Source organism: Rousettus aegyptiacus, unplaced genomic scaffold, assembly GCF_014176215.1.
Source record: "Rousettus aegyptiacus isolate mRouAeg1 unplaced genomic scaffold, mRouAeg1.p scaffold_m13_p_11, whole genome shotgun sequence".
Classification (NCBI taxonomy): Eukaryota; Metazoa; Chordata; class Mammalia; order Chiroptera; family Pteropodidae; genus Rousettus; species Rousettus aegyptiacus.
In genome coordinates this window covers 68,045,622-68,064,366 of record NW_023416286.1, presented here as the reverse complement: position 1 = coordinate 68,064,366, position 18,745 = coordinate 68,045,622, and the positions used below count along the sequence as shown (strand labels likewise).

The 18,745-nt window shown below is 36.0% G+C and overlaps 1 protein-coding gene and 1 pseudogene across 1 annotated transcript; one reads left to right on the top strand and one right to left on the bottom strand.

Annotated features, from left to right (window-relative positions):
* Nucleotides 1–1,012: 1,012 nt before the first annotated feature.
* Nucleotides 1,013–6,462, bottom strand: SLITRK1 (SLIT and NTRK like family member 1). The gene is made up of 2 exons (XM_016162439.2): nt 6,016–6,462; nt 1,013–5,436 (listed from the first exon to the last, which is right to left on the bottom strand). Exon 2 carries the CDS (start codon nt 5,382–5,384, stop codon nt 3,294–3,296), a length of 2,091 nt encoding a protein of 696 aa, XP_016017925.1. The 5' UTR covers nt 5,385–5,436; nt 6,016–6,462; the 3' UTR covers nt 1,013–3,293.
* Nucleotides 6,463–14,218: 7,756 nt separating this feature from the next.
* Nucleotides 14,219–14,336, top strand: LOC118609802 (annotated as a pseudogene).
* The last annotated feature ends 4,409 nt before the right edge of the window (nt 14,337–18,745 follow it).

The following is an 18,745-nucleotide window of genomic DNA, read 5'->3' as shown; positions in this document are numbered from 1 at the left end:
TAATAAGTGTTATTTTATATGAATCTTTGGACATCTTTTCTATATAATTTTAACATGTATTATTATATAGTAAAATATTTGATGATTCTAATATTTTAGAATCAATGTATAGGTAATTTAAACTTAATGATTTTAACTTCTATAGTTCATAAATTAATTTAGTACATTCATCTTTTTTATTATATGTTAAATCTTATATACTCTTGAAGGACACACTAAAGTTATCTATTCTAATTGTAGAACAATTCTCTTTTGTTTCAAGACATACTGGAAATATCAAGGGCCCCAATACATACTCAGTTAAAAAGAGACAACCTGGGTCTTGCATAGGTTGTGAGGTAAATATATATGATTACTCCATTTAAAGAATGAAGTGTTGGAGTTTAAATTCAGCCCCACTATTTAGCAGGAATGAATTCAGTTACCACTTAATCTTCTTAATCTCATTTTTCACATTGGCATAATGGAAATGGCAATGTCTTGTTGAATTATTCTGAGGTTATGAAGGTTAAATTAAATAATAATGTAAATCATTTAGCATATGACTCATACACATGGCCACTCAAAAACCATTGGAGCTAATATTTTAAAAATAATTTTATCCCTTTAATCTTGTCTTCTATACTGTAATTTCCTTTTAATTAGATAAAGAAAAGTTCTTGACACAGTGTATACCTTCTATAAGAAGTTCTGGTTTCTTGACTTAGACTAATCATTTATCAGTTTTAAAAATTACTATCATATGCCACTAGGTATTTTTTAAGTATTACTTTGCACCAGAGATTTAGAACATCTACAAGCTTTTTTTTTCTCTTAACATCATAATATTGGTGAATATATGATTCTTCTCCTTCCTCAGCTTTTCTATCACAAATAAATCTGTCAATTGCTTACCAGGAGGTCAGTTGTACCTCCCATAAACAGAATTAAGGCCTTCATATGAAAAATATATTAATTAAAAAACAACCCATAATATTTGTAGATTATAATTTTTGCCATTATGAAATGTAGCCCACAAACAAAAGAATCAAGAGAGAAAATGATGAATGGCCTTTGGAATAGTCATGGTTTATAATAAAGATTTTATTTAAAAAGAGTTAAAATAAATAAAACACACTCCAGGACATCACTGTTCTGGGAAGATACTTCTATGTAGAATATGAGTTCTAAAAGGCAAATCTTCTTACAACTGCTCTGGGGGCTTTCATTAGCTGATTTACAATCCTATAATTTTTTTTTTTTCTTAATCTGTGGTCTGCAGTCTTTTAACATACATCTCAAGGGTGGATATGAGGTGGAATGCAGACCCCATCAATATGTGTACTTTTGTTTGCTTTTTGTCTCTTAACTGCTGATAAAATGTACAGCTGAGAAATCCCAGAAGAGTATGATCGAGGCCAAAGTTACATGGGCTTATAAAATTTAAAGAGTTCAATGCCTTTCTTGTTAATTACTGGGTCACAACCAGAAATCCGAATGATGAGAGAAAAACACTTCTTTAGGATAATGATTGATTTCCATAAAGATGAATGTTTTAACAAATTTCAATATGCAGTTGCTGGGGCGGGGAGGGTGGGTGGGCATTAATTAGTTTTACCGTTTTCAGCAGATGTTGAATTCAAAAGGCGAGCAGCATCTCAAATGCCACTCATTAGGGTTGTCTTTCATCGAAGAGTGCTGACCAATGAAATCCCCACTCCGTTTAATGAGACCGATCTCGGCAGAGTCAATTAAATCAAATCTCTACTAACATCCTTAATATATCTGCAGTGTGTGCAGCAGCAGAAGCAGCAGGAGGGATTTCCAGTATTAATAAAAGAGTCACTGCCGCATAAGGAGAAAAAAAAAAAGGAGGGGGCGGGGCGCGGTTGGGGGAAGACCTTACTTTACAGGAAAAGCTGGAAAAGTCCCGGCGAGGTTGGAGGGGGAGGAAAGCGACATAAAAGGTGAAAAACTAAGTAAGAGGATTAGATTAAGAGTCTTAAAGTAGCTCTAGAAGGGATCTACCCCCAACTGTCCCTCCCCCTTCCCTTCCACCGCAAATCCAATTTACCAGTTGCAAATATGAAGTTGGAAAAATGTAAGGACCCAGAGTTGAAAACATTTTCACTTTAATACTGAAAAAATATGCCATTATAAAATCCTCGAATAGAATTAGTAAGTTTCACGTGCTTCCTCCGTTTTTTCCTACTTTATAAGTAAGATTTACACCAGCACAGAATTGCTACCATAGGATCGCAGCCTAAGCACTAGAGTGACATTAATTGGTCATGCTTAACTGCCTCAAAATCTTTTCTTTTTTTTTAAATAATTACACTGATATTATAATAGAAATCATGGGTACGTATTTTACATTCAGATGGAAGGCATTATTGGATATGTATAGAAAAATATTCCCCCTCCAAAACAAACAAACGAACAAACAAAACCCAAAATCATCACCATCAAAATAAAAGAACAAACCCAAAACAACCCATAAAAACGTCTCTCAACAAAATACATTTTAAACTCATAAAATGGACTGATGACTAGCCATGCAAATGTCTTAAATAAAACCTTTACATTTTTTCACAGTAAACGTACGCTCTGAACTGCCTACCGATCACAAATAATGGCGAAATGGCACTTTCTGATTATACTGTGTTTTGTTTATAGAAAGTTTGATACGATGGGACTTATCAGGTAAGAAGATGGGTGCTGTGAACGTGATGCCTTCTCCAGTCGCCGGGGAGGGCAGCGTCCCTGGAGTACGTGGATTCCATGCGAGCCATGCAGCACTTTTTTTATTTTCTCAGAAGTCAAAGTTATTTATTTACAATACATTCATGCCTTCGTGCAACTGCCCATCCCTGCGCAGCCAACAGGGAGCCATCATGCCCCCCCTCCTCGCGGGGCTAATCCACAGGGGAAAAATAGATATCTATCTCTCTATATAGATGTGGCTATATGTATATATATGTATAGGATTACGGCAGCCTTCCCCATCAGCTCCTCCGCAGAAGGCAAGGGCACTGTCAGTTCTTCAAGCAGGGCCCCTGCTGGGCTTTGTCAAAAGGAGCCCGCAGCAAAGAGCGATTTGGCAGCGCTCTCCCAGCCACAGTCTGCTCTTTGTTTCCAGAAGGGAGCTAAGGGGTCAGGCCCTCTCAGTTGAACGAGTTCACAGTTATTTATTTATGTTCATCAAGACTTGGGGCACGGTGGACTTAGATGAGGGTCTCTCTGACCCCTGGGATGCTGGCAGGGGAGGGAGGTATCGCCTTCCTCCCCACCCCTGCTCCACCGGGGCTGGGGTCTTAGTCTGAGAGCGAGTGGGAGCCACAGTCATACACTCTGTGGGCCCCATCTGCGTTGTAAGGCCCATTGTGCCAGTAGGAAGAGTCACAGACTGTCTGTAGGGAATTAATTTCGGACGCCGAGGAGTTGGCGTCCCTTCTCTTAGACCGCTTTCGGTTCCTCAGGATAAACACGAGCATGCCCACCACAGTGAAGGCAGAGGTGACAAACACCAGCAGCAGTCCCGGGACTAACACGGAGATGGACACCCTGCTGGTGTCTAGGTAAGAGTTGGAGTGCGTCCCAGTCTCCGCCAACCCAGTGCTGTTTTTACTGTGTGAAGTTAACGTGGGCGAGATCCTCGCGTACAGCTGGGGGCAGATCTCGTCATTGGAGAGGAGCATAAAATCCTTCCTGAAGAAGTTCACTGGCGTCTCACACTTGAGGTCGCTCATCAACACTTCAGAACCTAGGCGTTCTGCCCATTGCTTGAAAGGCACAATGGTGCAGGAGCACTCCCAAGGGTTTCCGTGCAGGTCTATCTGGATGATGGAAGTTAACTGGTCCAGCACTCCTGCCACCGGGAGGTACATGAAGTAGTTGTTGTGCAAACTGAGCTTAGAGAGCGAAACCCCAGCAAACACGTCCACGGGTAGGGACCTCAGCAAGTTGTTGTTGAGAATGAGGATCCTCAGTTTAGGCATAGCATTGAAGGTGCCTGGAAGGATGAGCTGGATCGCGTTGTACTCCACGTTCAGGTACTCGAGGTTTTGCAGGCCGGCAAATTTCTCCCGGGACAACGTGTCCAGATAGTTGCTATCCATATACAGCCACCTGAGGTCCAGAAGGTTCTTAAAAGTGTTGTTTTCTACGGTGGCAATGTTATTGTTGCCCAGATCCAACAGAATGAGATTCTTGTAATCCACAAAGTGCGATTTTCGGATGCTATGGATCTTGTTGTCTCGCAGGAAAAGCTCCTGCACGTTGGATAGCTTCGGCTTCAAATCAGCCAAGCTGCTCACGTTCCGGTTGTTGCAGTTCATCTTTAAACCCGACCCTGGAATGTGGTCGCAGCTGCAGCCCCCAGGGCAGGGCAAGCCATTGAGTGGGGGTTTGTTTCTGGCACTGCCGGTCGCTATCGCTGCCGTGGGTCTGATTTTGATCTGCCAGTTGCCTGGGATCTTTGTACCACCGTTTGGAGCAGACCCTGGGGTGGCATGATCCTCTTGAGCATTTGTCTTGAAAGGAGTTGGCAAGGGGCCAGGAGCGAAGGTCTCTTCTTGGGCAGGGGGCGCTGGGAGACTAGAATCCACTCTATTTTTCAAAGGACACAAGTCCTGTTCAGTGGTTTCATTGAGGTCTTTCCCCTGCAGCCTGGTGGGAGCTTCGCAGACCACTCTGCCGATCAGGGCATTTTTGGGAATGTTTTCGAGCCATTCTTTCAGGGAGAGCAGATCACAGGTGCAGTCCCAGGGGTTATCCTCAAGCAGAATCTCGGCAATGCCAGGGATTTGCTCCAAGACCTCCTCATAGGGCAGCGTTTTCAGTCTGTTCCCCCGGAGGTCTAGGTGGGTGATGGGCACATACTGGAATACATTAGCAGGTAGGGTGCTGATGAGATTGTCATTTAAAATGAGTACCTCCAGCTTGTTCAAGTCCTGGAAGGCCCCTGGGTCTATATCCCGTAATAAATTAAAATCAGCCTGGAGGTATTCCAGATCGTCCAGACCCAAAAAAGTCTGTTTTCGAAAAGATTTGATCTTGTTGTTGTTGATGTGCAGCCTTTTCACCAGCTGCAGCCCCAGAAAAGCCCCAGGAACAATTTCATGCAAGCCATTGTTTTCCATGTGCAAACTAACTGCATTATAAAAGTTAGCAAACTCATTAGGGAAAAGTCGAGTGAGGGAATTGCCATGCAGAAATAGATGGTAAAACTGGGAAGTCGGGGCGGTGAAGCGCTGCAGACTTGTAAAGCCTTTTTTTTCACAGTCTACGTGTAGGTCCCCTTCTATCTCATTGCAGGAACAGATCTTCTCTTTGCAAACGTCCCCTGTAACGTTTCCAGCGGCAAAACAAAGAGACGTCTCCAGCAACAGAATCCAAAGCAGCATTTTTAAAGCGAGCAATTCATCCCGATCTCATGACAAAGTAACAGCGACCATCCTGCTCGCCACAGACACAATTCAAGTTCATTTAGTGCTCCAATGTCCGAACCCAGGGAAGGAGAAGAAAAGGGTTTGGGGGGGTGGGGGTGGATTCCTTCCTCCCTAACCCCCCCACACTGCAACAACCCAGGCGCCAGTCAATAATTATATCCACAAACTATCCAGGCATGTAGTGCAAAGCAAGCAAGAAACAAAAAGAGAGAGAGAGAGAGAGAGAGAGAGAGAGAGAGAGAGAGAGAGAGAGAAAGAAGAAGAAGAAGAAGAAGAAGAAGAAGAAGAAGAAGAAGAAGAAGAAGAAGAAGAAGAAGAAGAAGAAATTAAAAGAAAAAAAAAGAAAGAAAAAAGTAGAAAAATAATCCCACTCCCCCTCAACCCTTTAAAAAATGAAAAAAGAAAAAATAATAAGTTAAATACATATAAATTAGAAATACACCCTTACAGAATTTCTATTGATCCTCACTAATCAGGAAAGGAACAACGCTAGTAATTAGAAGCAAGTGCATGTTAGAGAAACAAGCAGAGGGTTTGCAGCGTAGTACAGGCGCACTGCCTGTGCATGGCTGTGCGTCGGACTGACCTTGCCTCTCTGATACAAAGCAGGGTTTTCGTCGGCTTCTGTTGTTGAGGCGGCTGATGGAGTTCCTGCGGTGGCTGCGGGTTGCCCAGAAGTCCCCCCGAGGTGCTGTCCAATACCCCCAGTGCTGAAATCACGCCCAACCTAAGGATTCACGCTGCCGAGCCAATGGCGCTGGAAAATTTCCGCAATCGCTGCGTTTTGTGGCTGTCCATCCTTCCCTTTCCTCCCTTTCAGTCCTCTTCAGCCCTTTTTTTCCTGAGCTCAGGATCTCAGTTACTAGCTCTTTTCTTGTTCTCTTTCTTCTGCTCTTTCGGAATTACATGGAGGGGGCGGAGGGCGGGGGGCGAGTTGTCTGAGGGAGGGAGAGAGCGCGAGAATGGGGAGGGGGAAAGAGAGTTGCTAAGAAGCTCTGCTCGTTCCAGCCTGGTGCACTCTGAAAGATCTGACACCCTCTGCTGATCTGCAGTAGCAAAAATCCATCTGGTGAGGGAATGCTGAAGGAAAAAAAAATCAATTCACGTACAGGGCAAGCGTTAAAAATGTGGGCATTAAAGGCTGTCGATCCACATAGACGCTTTTATTTTAAATGGATTATTTAATTCTTTCTGCGTGCTGGAAACTTTACCCTTTCCTTGCCTTAGTGACCTCATAGTCGCTACTAGCTCCAACGTTTGGAAAGGAGTGCTTTTAAAACATTTATTTCCCAGTGGCTTGAATAAAATTAGTGTCAGGGTGTCAAGCGAACAGCAATTTGAGGTAATTATACTGCACGCCATTTTCATCGGTGCTTTAAATGCATTGCTTCCGTCTCTGCAGTACAATGTGTTTTATGGTATTTGATGTTTTTGAAACCATTTTTTATCTGGCATGTTGAAAACGGCTATTTGAAATCTATATTCATATCATATATTTTATACAATAGCATAATTGGGTATGGATTTTTTTTTGTTGCAAGATATGTAATTTAGGCACATACTTTTTAAAACTTGGTATAGAATTTCAGTCAATTTGGTCATTGAGAGTTAGATTTCTCTGATGATATTTCTTGAGTATTATTTAAGTCTGCAGGGTGAAAACACAATGCATGCCTGAGTCTTTGATTCTAGAACCGAAAGCTTTCTCAGAGAACCGGAAAAGGAGGGAGGGGGCAGGGAAAAACCCCAACTTGATTCGCGAGTGCTCTTAAAAATCCACGGGCAGACAGGGGCAGACAGGCGCACCCACACCACACACACACACACACACACACACACACACACACACACGTTTCCAAGTCCATTCAGTCTAATTTAAAATGCATACAAGTAAATAACCAGTTGCATTTTGAGAGGGAAAATGCAATCTCCAGTCTCTAAGGCTTGAGGCGAACATTATCTGCAGGTATTGGGCATTTGCTCTCGGTTCTCATGCTGGATGGGTCACTGGTACTGAGGGAGAATAATGCTCAGGTTTTTCCCAGAGAAAGAATTGAGAGGTTCCTCAAACTTAGAAGGAACTTATAAAAACGAAGTTCTACAAACATCTGGGAGGAGAATGTGAAAATACGGCCTCTGGGAAGGCTGTTTTGCTGACTTTTCTTATGACTTTTCTTTTCTTTCAATACAGTCTAAAAACTGCACATCAGTTTAGGATTTGGAATATATAGGCCTTTTTTTTTTTTAAATTGTTGTTTGGTCCTTTCTTCAGTCGAAACAGAGATCGTATGTTTACATCAGTTTCCTTTTTAATTGGGTTTTACATAAATTGGACAGCTGTTACAAGTTTGCTAATAATCTGCTTAAAAGATGAAACATTCAAGGATGTGTGCATTGCTGGGCAGTTAAAAAAAATTGGGGAAGGCCTGGGGTTGAGGTAATTCAGGGAAGTGTGGAGATTTTTTTCTTTGGTCCAGAAGCTAATTCTGGGGGGTGGGGGTGGGAGGGTGTAGGGATTCACATCTATAGATAATATTTTCATATAATCAAATGTTTTGTTGTCATCTGGTGAAATTCAGTAGGAGGGGCATGGAAAAAGGCTCCTGCTGGATCTGGTCGTGTGTGTGTGTGTGTGTGTGTGTGTGTGTGTGTGTGTGTGTGTGTGAGAGAGAGAGAGAGAGAGAGAGAGAGAGAGAGAGAGAGTTAGTTTGAGAGGACTTTTATAGGCCACATATTACCCTTCTAAAACAATGCCATTCTTATTTAATTTAACCTATTATCACATGTAGAAAGAGGGAAAAGAGCTCAATCATTTTGAAACTACTTCACTAAAAAGAAGTGCTATGCATTTGAGAACTGCAGAGGTGAAGGAGTTAAACTGAAGAAAAAGGTATTTTTGTTTCTTTGTTATTGGACTCATGTCTGAAACTTCTTGGCCCCAGAAATCAACCCGAGAAAGGAAGGTGTCTCGTGCAGTGTCTGTGATTGATAGGAGATAAAACTTTGAAAAAGAAGCAAAAAAAAAGAGAGAGAGAGAAAGAAGGAAAGAAAGAAAGGAAGGAAGGAAGGAAGGAAGGAAGGAAGGAAGGAAGGAAGGAAGGAAGGAAGGAAGGAAGGAAGGAAGAAAGAAAGAAAGAAAGAAAGAAAGAAAGAAAGAAAGAAAGAAAGAAAGAAGAAAAAAGAAAAGAAAAGAAAAATACTGTTTAGGAAGAAAAATATTAATGGTAATCATCTAAAATCATACCTTGAAACTTAATTGGTTACTTGTTTATTCAACTTGCTGAATAAATACTTTATATGAAGACACCCATAGAACATGTTTAAGTTGATTTAAGTGAACAGAATTGATGTAACAAGCAATTGATATTCAAATTTTATCCTACTTCCCCACCCATTAAACTTTCTTTCCCCTGATTGCTTCTTTCCTCTTAAAGCATCAGTCACGTTAGAAAATTTATAGTTAGGATTTTCCTATTTAGATATGTTACAATTCTACCCCCCTCCCCCAACACACACACACACATTTCTACCCTTCTCAAAAGATTATTGTCTCTGCACTCTAAGAAAAGGAGTGTGGCAGTGCCCAGATGAGGAACCGTACCTCAGAAGAAAATAAAGGTTAGACTATTATATGAAGATGACTACTACAGAATTGCATGCAAAGAATACACACACACACATGATTATATTCAAAATGTATCCTTGTTAATGCGCTAGCAAAATTCTTAAAATAATTATTTCATAATAAATATATTTCAGAGAAATAACGCAGTGTAGACAAGCATACCCACCATCCATAGGCCAATTCTTGAAATATGTATAATAGTACATTTTTTTGCTTAAAAATTTTAAAATACTGGAATTTATATGTGATCTAAACATTTCTAATGCCTTATTTCTTAAGCATATTTCTTAGGCATGAATTCTTCTTAAAAGGGTTCTACTAGGTGTACTTGAGCTCAAGTGAACTATTTCAATTGCTTTGTCTCTCATAAAAGATGATCTCAGGAGCCTGAGATAAAGAACACTCCAGGTGTTAATGACAATTGATAGTATTTTCTCAGGGCTATAGTTTCATTTCTGTAGCCAGAAGGATTTCAATTGTACCATTAAGTCTGTATTTCCTTATTTTTTTTTTTCCAAACAGGTTCATCTCTCAAGTGATATACACATCACAAAATCATTAAGATTAAATAGGAGTTATTTGTATCTCTTTTTTTCCCAAATAGCATCAAATTTCCAGATGTTTCCATACTTCACTACATATTTAGGATGAAAGAGTAGAATATAGAATAATTAATTTAATATATTTTACTCTTTAGTTTATTTAATCTTTACAATAATTTTGAAAAGTACTTTTAATTTTTACTAATATAAATAACACTTTTTTATTTAAGAAATAGAAAATTATATATAGGAAATTCATCTTTAGTCTTTCCTTACCCATACTCTTTTTCTTTTATTATAGAGGTAACTACTAATAACTGATTGGTATAGTAAATTTGATATTATCATATTTTATAGATGTGGAAGTTGAAACTGAGGAATATTGAGTGATTTACCAAGATAAGATAAAATAACATCTGTTGACTTTGCCGAAGGTAACAAAGCTACAAACTCATGAGTTAAATTTTTACTTTCATTCCTGTCTCTAATTGTTCTAAATATGCAATGCTACTATGTTAGTTAAGCTCCCCTGGGTCAGTTTCCTTACTAGTAAATTAAGTCATTAGAGTTTGTGGATAATTTTGGTCCCTTCGAGTTCTTTTTTTTTCCAAATTCTAAACTCTTCAAAAATAATTTTGGAGAAGGCCTGTTGTCTCTTGCCTCTTTATACTCTCACATATGGACTTAGGATATTTTTGTTAGTGTATTTGCATAATCAATAGGACTTGAAGCCAATACTAAATGTAATAACCACTGAAGAATAGAAATCACTAGTTGAGTTTTATCTACTACTCCTATTCATTCCTAGGTTTCACAGGATAAAGAGGTTGTTGGAACTCTTCCTTCTGTAACAATTGTAAGTTAAGAGATGGGGACATAAATCAATTATACCTATAAACTAATGCAATGGGAATATAAGATTTCCCTCTATTCATATATTTTTTTTTGTAGATAGTAATAATATTCTCGGAATGGGGTGCAAAGATAATTATCACATTGTATGACTTCTGAAGTCAAAACAATAAAACATTTAAAAATATTTTTATAGTAAATTGCTTTTCAAAATGTAGTTATTTTTATTTATCATTATATAAACAGCAAACTCAAGAAAACATCAAAATACTTTTACATTTTTACTTTGTATCCTGAAGCATTATTTTCTTATGTTCATATCACTTTAAATTTATACTTTCATGGGTCATAGTTTTGGCCATCTTAAAGTGAAATTGATTTTCTGATGAATATAAGTTTATATGTAAGAAAATACTAATATATTCCTTTTTTAATTTAACATAAATCAGGCAACCAAAATTTTGCCTTGAATGGGGACTACACTAAAGTATATACTATGCTATTCTATACTATATTATAGTGTACAGTACTACATTGAAATAAGGACATATATTTGTAGAATTGTCTATTAAAATAATTGGTGCATAAGTATATACTACTATAAACATTCTACTTTTTAAAATATATCTAATAAGACCTTGCAGATATCACAGAAAAAGAGCTCTGCTTTTATTTCCTACAAAGTCTGTATTATATTTTTAAGAAGAGGAAATACATATTACTTGTGTAGGTTTTGAAAAACACTGAAAACAACAGCAAAGAAATTTAAATTCATGGAATTTCAACACCCAGAAATTACTAGTGTAAATATATACACATATATTTTATCATATACTTTTTGCACTTACTACATATTTGTGAAAAAATTCAGTTATTGATCAACTATCTACTATATTATATTAGAGGCTGAATTCTTTTGTATAATACAAAATAATCTGTTGAACTAATTCCACATTGTTGAATAGTTTTTGCTAAAATTTTCACTCGCATAAATAATGCTGCAAAGAATAACCTTGTACATAAATCACTGTGAACATAATTATTTATCTTCTTATTACAGATTCCTAGTAGTAGAATTGCCAGGTCACAGAGTAAAAAAAAAAAATTAAGATTTTTGATAAAAATTGACAAATTGCCTACTCCAAATTTTTGCCAATTTATACTCTACCAGCAGTGGATAAGGTCTGCCATTTCCCTAAAACCCTACCAACACTATTATAGTTTAAAATATTTTCCATTTGGTTCAATACTTTTGAAGTGAAGTCAATGCCTACCTATTTATTTGAGCAAATTCATTTCAATTTCTAATTATTTTTGACTACACTGTCTGTTTTCTTCATTCCCTTTCACTGTTTAAGATATTATTTTAGCTTAAAATCACTTCTTTGAATCATTTTCAGACCAAGCCACATATGCCTCTCACTTTTTCTCATCTTAACGTAGTCAATATAATAACTTTAAATGTGTTTTTAAAAGTCATTTGTTTGAAGCATTGATTCCTTACTAGATTGTAACATTGTTGAGAACAGTGATAAAATCATTTTATCTTTTAATATGTCATCTAACTAGGCATATAATATGGCGTGACATGTATACCTCAACGGTAAAATAAAGCTGTGTGGGAGTTAGTGATAAATTAAGTGAAACAGAATACAAGAGTTAGAAAGTCACAAACTTGAGACTTGGGAAAGTGATACAATCTATGCATTATTTAGGTAGATTTTGGGGCTTCATGTTGTCTATGCGTTATGAACATTTAATATATTATCTCCCGTATTATCATGCATACATTTATGAAATTCTCCTTTTTTCTCTAGAAAATTTGTTCCTAACCTACATTTTGTGTATTTGTAAAGTGTTAGTATAGCCCCATGCATCTAGCTGACAACAAATAAAGGTGTGATTAGGCTAATGATAGAGACAAATTGCTGCTTTTGCAAAAGTAAGTGAGTTGTATGTGAAATTAACAATTGTCAATATAAAAGATTAAGAATTCATAAAAGTGTAAAGACCCAGTGAGGTTGGCTCTTCGGGTTATTGACTGGACTTTAAAAATATATAAAAACAAAAAATGTGATTTGTTCATCTGTTAGCCATTTCAGGGCTGCGGCAAAATTTTCAAGAGGCTGAATTGTCTTTCTTCCTTCTTTTTCTTTTGTAAAAGTCTCTTCTTTTTTATCTCTCTCTAGCGTGCCACTAGTTATATTATTATCTGTATTATATATATATTACCGTGTCTTCCTTGGTACTTATTTCAGGACAAAAGTTGACTATCTCTCTTTGAGAGTGCTTATATGATGTCAAGATGATGCATTATTTTAAAATGTATTATACTCATTCTGTTTCATCAGTTTCAAGAAAAAAAATATTAAAATCATTTATTTATCCATCTTTACCACACACATGTGCACACGAGCATAACATAAACACTTATACACTGTATTATATAATATAATGCCTAGAGCGTGCAAGACAACAGAACACAAAATTATAAGATGGACAATGACACTATTTGCTGTTTTACTCTTGATGAGAATATTCAATGTCTTGGTCAAGAGGAATAAATCTCTAAAGATAGGATCACATGCCCTATTTGCAGTCCAGGAACAGAGATGCATTTAACAGAGATCGATGCCATTTTGTATTGGCCATTAAACCACATCATGCAAATGGCTAGTATCAAATCAGCTGATGAAAAAAGTCAACATCATCTTGTTTAGATTTTTGCATAAGCACTATGTACTAGAAACTAATTTTGATTTCTAGATCATGAAAATAAAAATCCTAAAGAGTGTTTTAAATTGTTCAAGGAAACTATTAAGTATTATTTATTAAAGTTATTTTTTAGTGTTATTTTTAAATCAGTTGGAATTGATAGTTCTTACATTTATGGTAACTATTAGGTGGATAAAAACATTATCTCACAAGAACAGTTGCCTGAAGTAATGAAAATATCATGGTGTTTGGCATCAAAGTTAGGAAATTATTTTTTCTTGTATGCTGTATACTTGCTTTTGTATACTGTATACTTACTTCATTCCTAATATTGGTCAATTTCCTACCTTATAAGTCTTGTTGGGAGATAAGCTACATACACTATCATAAAAGATAAAAGCAATAGATACTCATTTTCCCAAATCTCATGGTGGCTAGGAAAGATTTTATGACTTGGCCTGGCCAATTAGGCTCATGTGTCTGAATTTCGAAATTAGACCTATACACATAGGAAGAGGAATGGAAGAATGACTCCAAGTGGGGTAGCACTGGCAGCATTGAGGAGCATGGAGCACTGCTGCAGCAGGGGGCTTCCGCTCCAGGGCTGAGGGTGGAGCTACTGCGAGCTGGTTGGCACTGCTCAGCTTACTGGCGGCACAGTCTTCGCAGACAAGTGCTGTGGCGCAACTTCAATCAATTCTGATTATGGTTCCACTTTTGTTTCTGTACACATACCCAACCTGGTCTTTTCCAGAGAATTTGAGAGCTGCCTAGTTTCCTTTCTTTAAATGTCTTTTCTGCTTGAATAAATCAGGAAATCTGACTGATCCGAAATGTAAGGACCCCACAGTCTTCATTTCCCAGGAAAACTCTTGTTTATGCTACTCGTTCCAGCAGTAAAAATGAATAGCACACAATTTCACTTTCGAAAGTACCCCAATTCACATAAGTCGACCTAACAAAAAAGCCATTTCTCCCCCTTGGAAATATGTAAATTAAGATGACATAAATAGTGTACTAACCAGTATATTCTAGGTAAATTTAATAGCGAAATTAACTACAGCCATGCCACCCTGAACAAGTCCAATCCCGCCTGATCTCAGAAGCTAGCAGGGTCGGGCCTGGTTAGTACTTGGATGGGAGACCACCTAAGAAGACCAGGTGCTGTAGGTGAAAAAATAAAAAAAATAAGGGATTGTAAATTGACAAGGTCCTTGCAATCTGTGAGGTCAACCAAGGTTGCCTTGGCCTCCTGCCCCCCCCAAAAAAGTGGAATTAAAAAAATTTAAATTTGTAGATTCTGATTATGTCTGTTTCTATAACGTATTTTGACATGAATCCTTCATGCTTGAAGCTGTACAATTAACAGATCTGCCCAACAGTGGGAATCCTTGGGCAGGATTCATGTCTATAAGAATTACAGGGCACAGCATATTTAAGCTTGTTGATTAATATTGTTACTGAAATAAATGTATATAAGCTTTAAAATATTATTAGAAAATTAATTAATTAGTAATTTTAAAGGAGAAAGTCCAGAAACCAAAAAAGGATAGAGAATATAAAGAATAATAATTTTTGTATATATCCGGTTATGTATCAATTTTTACAGAAAGTTGTAAGGGACATAAGGGCCTATGAAGACCTGATATAAATTGCATATTATTCAGTGACTTTTTGTTAAACAATGTACAACCTCAATTGCTAAAGTCTGTAACTACAATCTCAGAATTAATTTTTTTTTATCTTCTTTATCAAAATGTAAGGGAATCCAAACAGACCATTATACTAGGAACTTCTTAAATAAATTGTTATCTTAGATTGACTTTTTGATTTGAGAATTATGATGCTCAGGACAATTAGCAAATGAATGCCTCTCTCTTCACAGGGTTTATCTCCAAAGATAACTTCACAATGGTATTATTCAAGACTGTATTTTGCATGGAACACTCTGAAGGAAGCAAGAGATAACTAATGCAGCTACAGGAACAATTTGTCAAAAAGAAAATTCCCACCATTTCCCAAAACTCTACCAATTATTTTTCTAATGCTAGCTTATCAAATATAATTATTCAAAAACAGTTAGTAATGTTGGGCTACTTCTGAGAATGATGGTTCAGGGTTTCAGAATAGTACAGTGAATAAACAGCAGAACACAAATTGAAATTTTATAATCATATTTGAAAACCTTCAGTGTCACTCTAAGAATGACATTAAGAATAGAGGCTTTATGGCAAGTAGGCCAGTTTAAACTTTGATGCTGTCCAATTATGTATTTCACTGCTCTATCTCTAGGAGCATCTTCATAGGTAAGCTGATGTTGGCAGGCTAGGTAGTATGACTTGCATATTTCCTTTGAGAGAATTTTGTTATCATATCTGATTTTACTTGTGTCCCTGCAGCTAGGCCACCTTGCTGCATTCCTGTTTCTTCTTGGACAAGCACCTCTGTCATAGCCATTTAGTTCTTTGAAAATATAGCAGGGGGCTTGTGCTTATCACAATGATTATACTCAGTTACCAATTATTTCAAGCTGAACTTCATATCTAAATCACAGTAAGGCATCCTTTTCCTGAAATATTTTGCTTTGTTCAAAATCTTTCTTCTTTTAATAGCTACCATAAAGCCTAGCATGTCATCTCATATTTAATAGCTGATTTATGTAAGTTAATAAATATATGTACATACACAAACATACATATATATATATATATATGTCTATATGCATGTGCATGGATGGATAAATATGTTTTCCGAAATGTAGCTTTTGGTTTCAACTTAGTTGTTTCCTATTAGTATAATTTTTGGAAAAGTGACTAAATTTTCTTTACTTCATTTGTATTATATAAAATTGAAATAACTTATTTTTGAGAATGTAAGTTTCCATATATACAATAATGGATGATTTCTATTCTTTATCTATGTCTTTACAATATTATTTGTCTACTTTATTTTTTCACTTATTCTTCTCTTTTCTAATATGAAATTGTCACCCTAAGAAGAAATTCATTGACTGGCCTAGAAAATATATCTCCATGGAATATTTCAAATATAATGAAAACTTTTGAATAAAATACACTTAAGAGCTTTGTTGAAATAATTATTTTAAAAGGATAATAGATTTGTTTTCTAAAATGTATGTAACTTGCTGTTTTAGAAAATAAAATTTTATTGTATGAGTTTTAATTAAAGATTAGCAAAAGTTTACAGTAATTTTCTAAAATGCCTTTGTATACAGCCATTGATTTTTACATAACTGTCCTTGAGTGCTTGAATCTAGCTGAACTTAGTTTAACTGGTTAGCTTAGTTATAAGGTTTATGAATGTCACTATTTTAAATCATTTGTAAGCATATAATTTGCATAAAAATAATTGTCATTGAGGAGCACGGCTACTATAAATTGCAAATGTTGTCACTTCAATTTAAAAATTAAGCAGAATCAATAAAACAAATATATAATAAACATTTCTGTACACTTTAATGCTTCTCAATTTTAGGATTACTATGTTTGAGATGTACTATTTTAGTACACTCTTCCACAGCTTTTTACTAATTTAAATTTGAAACTATCTTATTTATAATTCTCAAATTTTTACTCCTTCTGAAATTGAAAATACCGTAATTAAAACATAAAACATTAAAAATTTGTAATTTTGTTCATACTTTTGATTTTTTATCTACTAAATTAATCTAAAATATAAGTAGTGGTAGTGACATATTTGAAATTTTCATAATTATAATTGTTTTCAGTCTTCTTATGTTAAAAAAACATTAGGAAACTTTCTAGAAGGTGTTTATTTACTAAGGTATTATTACTATTTTATTTGAATTTCACCAGTTCAACTAAGTTTTACCTTTTGCTTAATCAATTAATTCTAAGGAAGCCAAATTTATGGTTTCAAACCCTAATGACTAGGTTTATACCACTGTTTTTCAAACCTTTTATTTTTTCCATTATTTTTTCCCACTCCAGGATGCTTTTTAGACATTTTTTCCTAATCCTTCACTTATAAAATTTTCATACCGGAGATATACTGTATATTATGTATACAGTATGGCACTATGGAGGTCCATAAATTGGCTGTAACATCTAATATCCTGCCAACCCGATTTTTCCTTTTGTGGATGATATCTCCAATAAAAATGAAAGATCTATTCTCACAGATTTGGCCACTATTTTAGTAAGATATTTACAATTCATAGTATTGCTGAATGAAAACTTGCTGAAATAGTCACTACTAGCACATAAATATGTACATAACATTAGAAGTATGTACACTGTTTCTGAGGTGGTCTTGAAAAATCAAAATCAAATGTCATATATCATCGAGATGTTTCTAAGGGAAATCAAGCATATATAAAATCTCATTTTCATAAATTATAGTTTGGCTCACAGTATTTAAACAACTGCAAACACATCAGTCAAAAGCCACGTTGAAATTGCTCTCCCAATCTATGTTAAAAAGAGACATTATTATTTTTTTTTTCGTTTTAGGATTATTGCAACAAGTATCAGCACACATGCCACTGGAGAATGGTTCATTTTACTGTGTTCACTCTGCTGTCAACTGCAATTGTCCAGAGTCAGTTGTTATGCATTTGGTGATCCCCAGTACTTGGGAGCTGAACTCTCTCATTCACCAGTGGGGTGAAGAGGGAAGCAGTGAAAGAGTAAACAGCCTTGTTTTAAAACCTATTTTTAAATTAGACTAAATAAAACCAAAATCATGGCTAGCAGTAGGATACATAAATAGTTGCAGCTTCTATTTTACATAATAAAAAATGAATTCACACACGTGTGTGTGTGTGTGTGTGTGTGTATGTATATGTTGCTTAGTATATGGTCATTAAATCACTTTGATTTATACATTTAAAATATTTAAGTATTTAAAAACTCAAAAATATAAATAAATTAGAAACTTTAATTGATATGGTATCAAGTTTCATTCTGATCCTAAGCTCTAGATTCTTGGCATTGAGATCATGCCGAAGCCTTTCCCAAAGCTCCATGGAAGTAGTACACAATGGACATTATCTATATCAGGTCTCAGATTTTGATCACGGTAGAAGCACTTCGATTCATGAAAATCAAAATCCAATGACAGTACAGAATGAAAGGCAGCTTCACCAAAGTTTTAGTTATTGTCCCAGGATAATACATTTGTTCAGATTTGAGTTTTCACACACAGCTACATCTTCCCAGTGGATCTATTATTGAACAAAATAATTGTTGCAGTTCAGTGCCCAAGAAGAGTAAACATACTTCTAATGCACTTTTTAAATTTCCCATGTGTGTGTATCAAATATGATAATGTGGAAGAGCTTGCTATATTCCAAAGTGTAATGAAAATGGGAGCTACTTTGGCTAGATTTTCAACTCTTTGAAAAAAGGGATTGTGTCGTGTTTATCTTTGTATTTCCAGCATCTGGCAAGTGGCCTGGCACAGTGCAGCTGCATAGAATTAAGCAATTAATTAATAGCATGTCTGGTTCTGCAAAGGATTTGTGGTTGTTCATAGGAAACATATATAATAAAGTAATGAAATATAAATCTAAATATATTTTAGAAATAATATAAATTGGA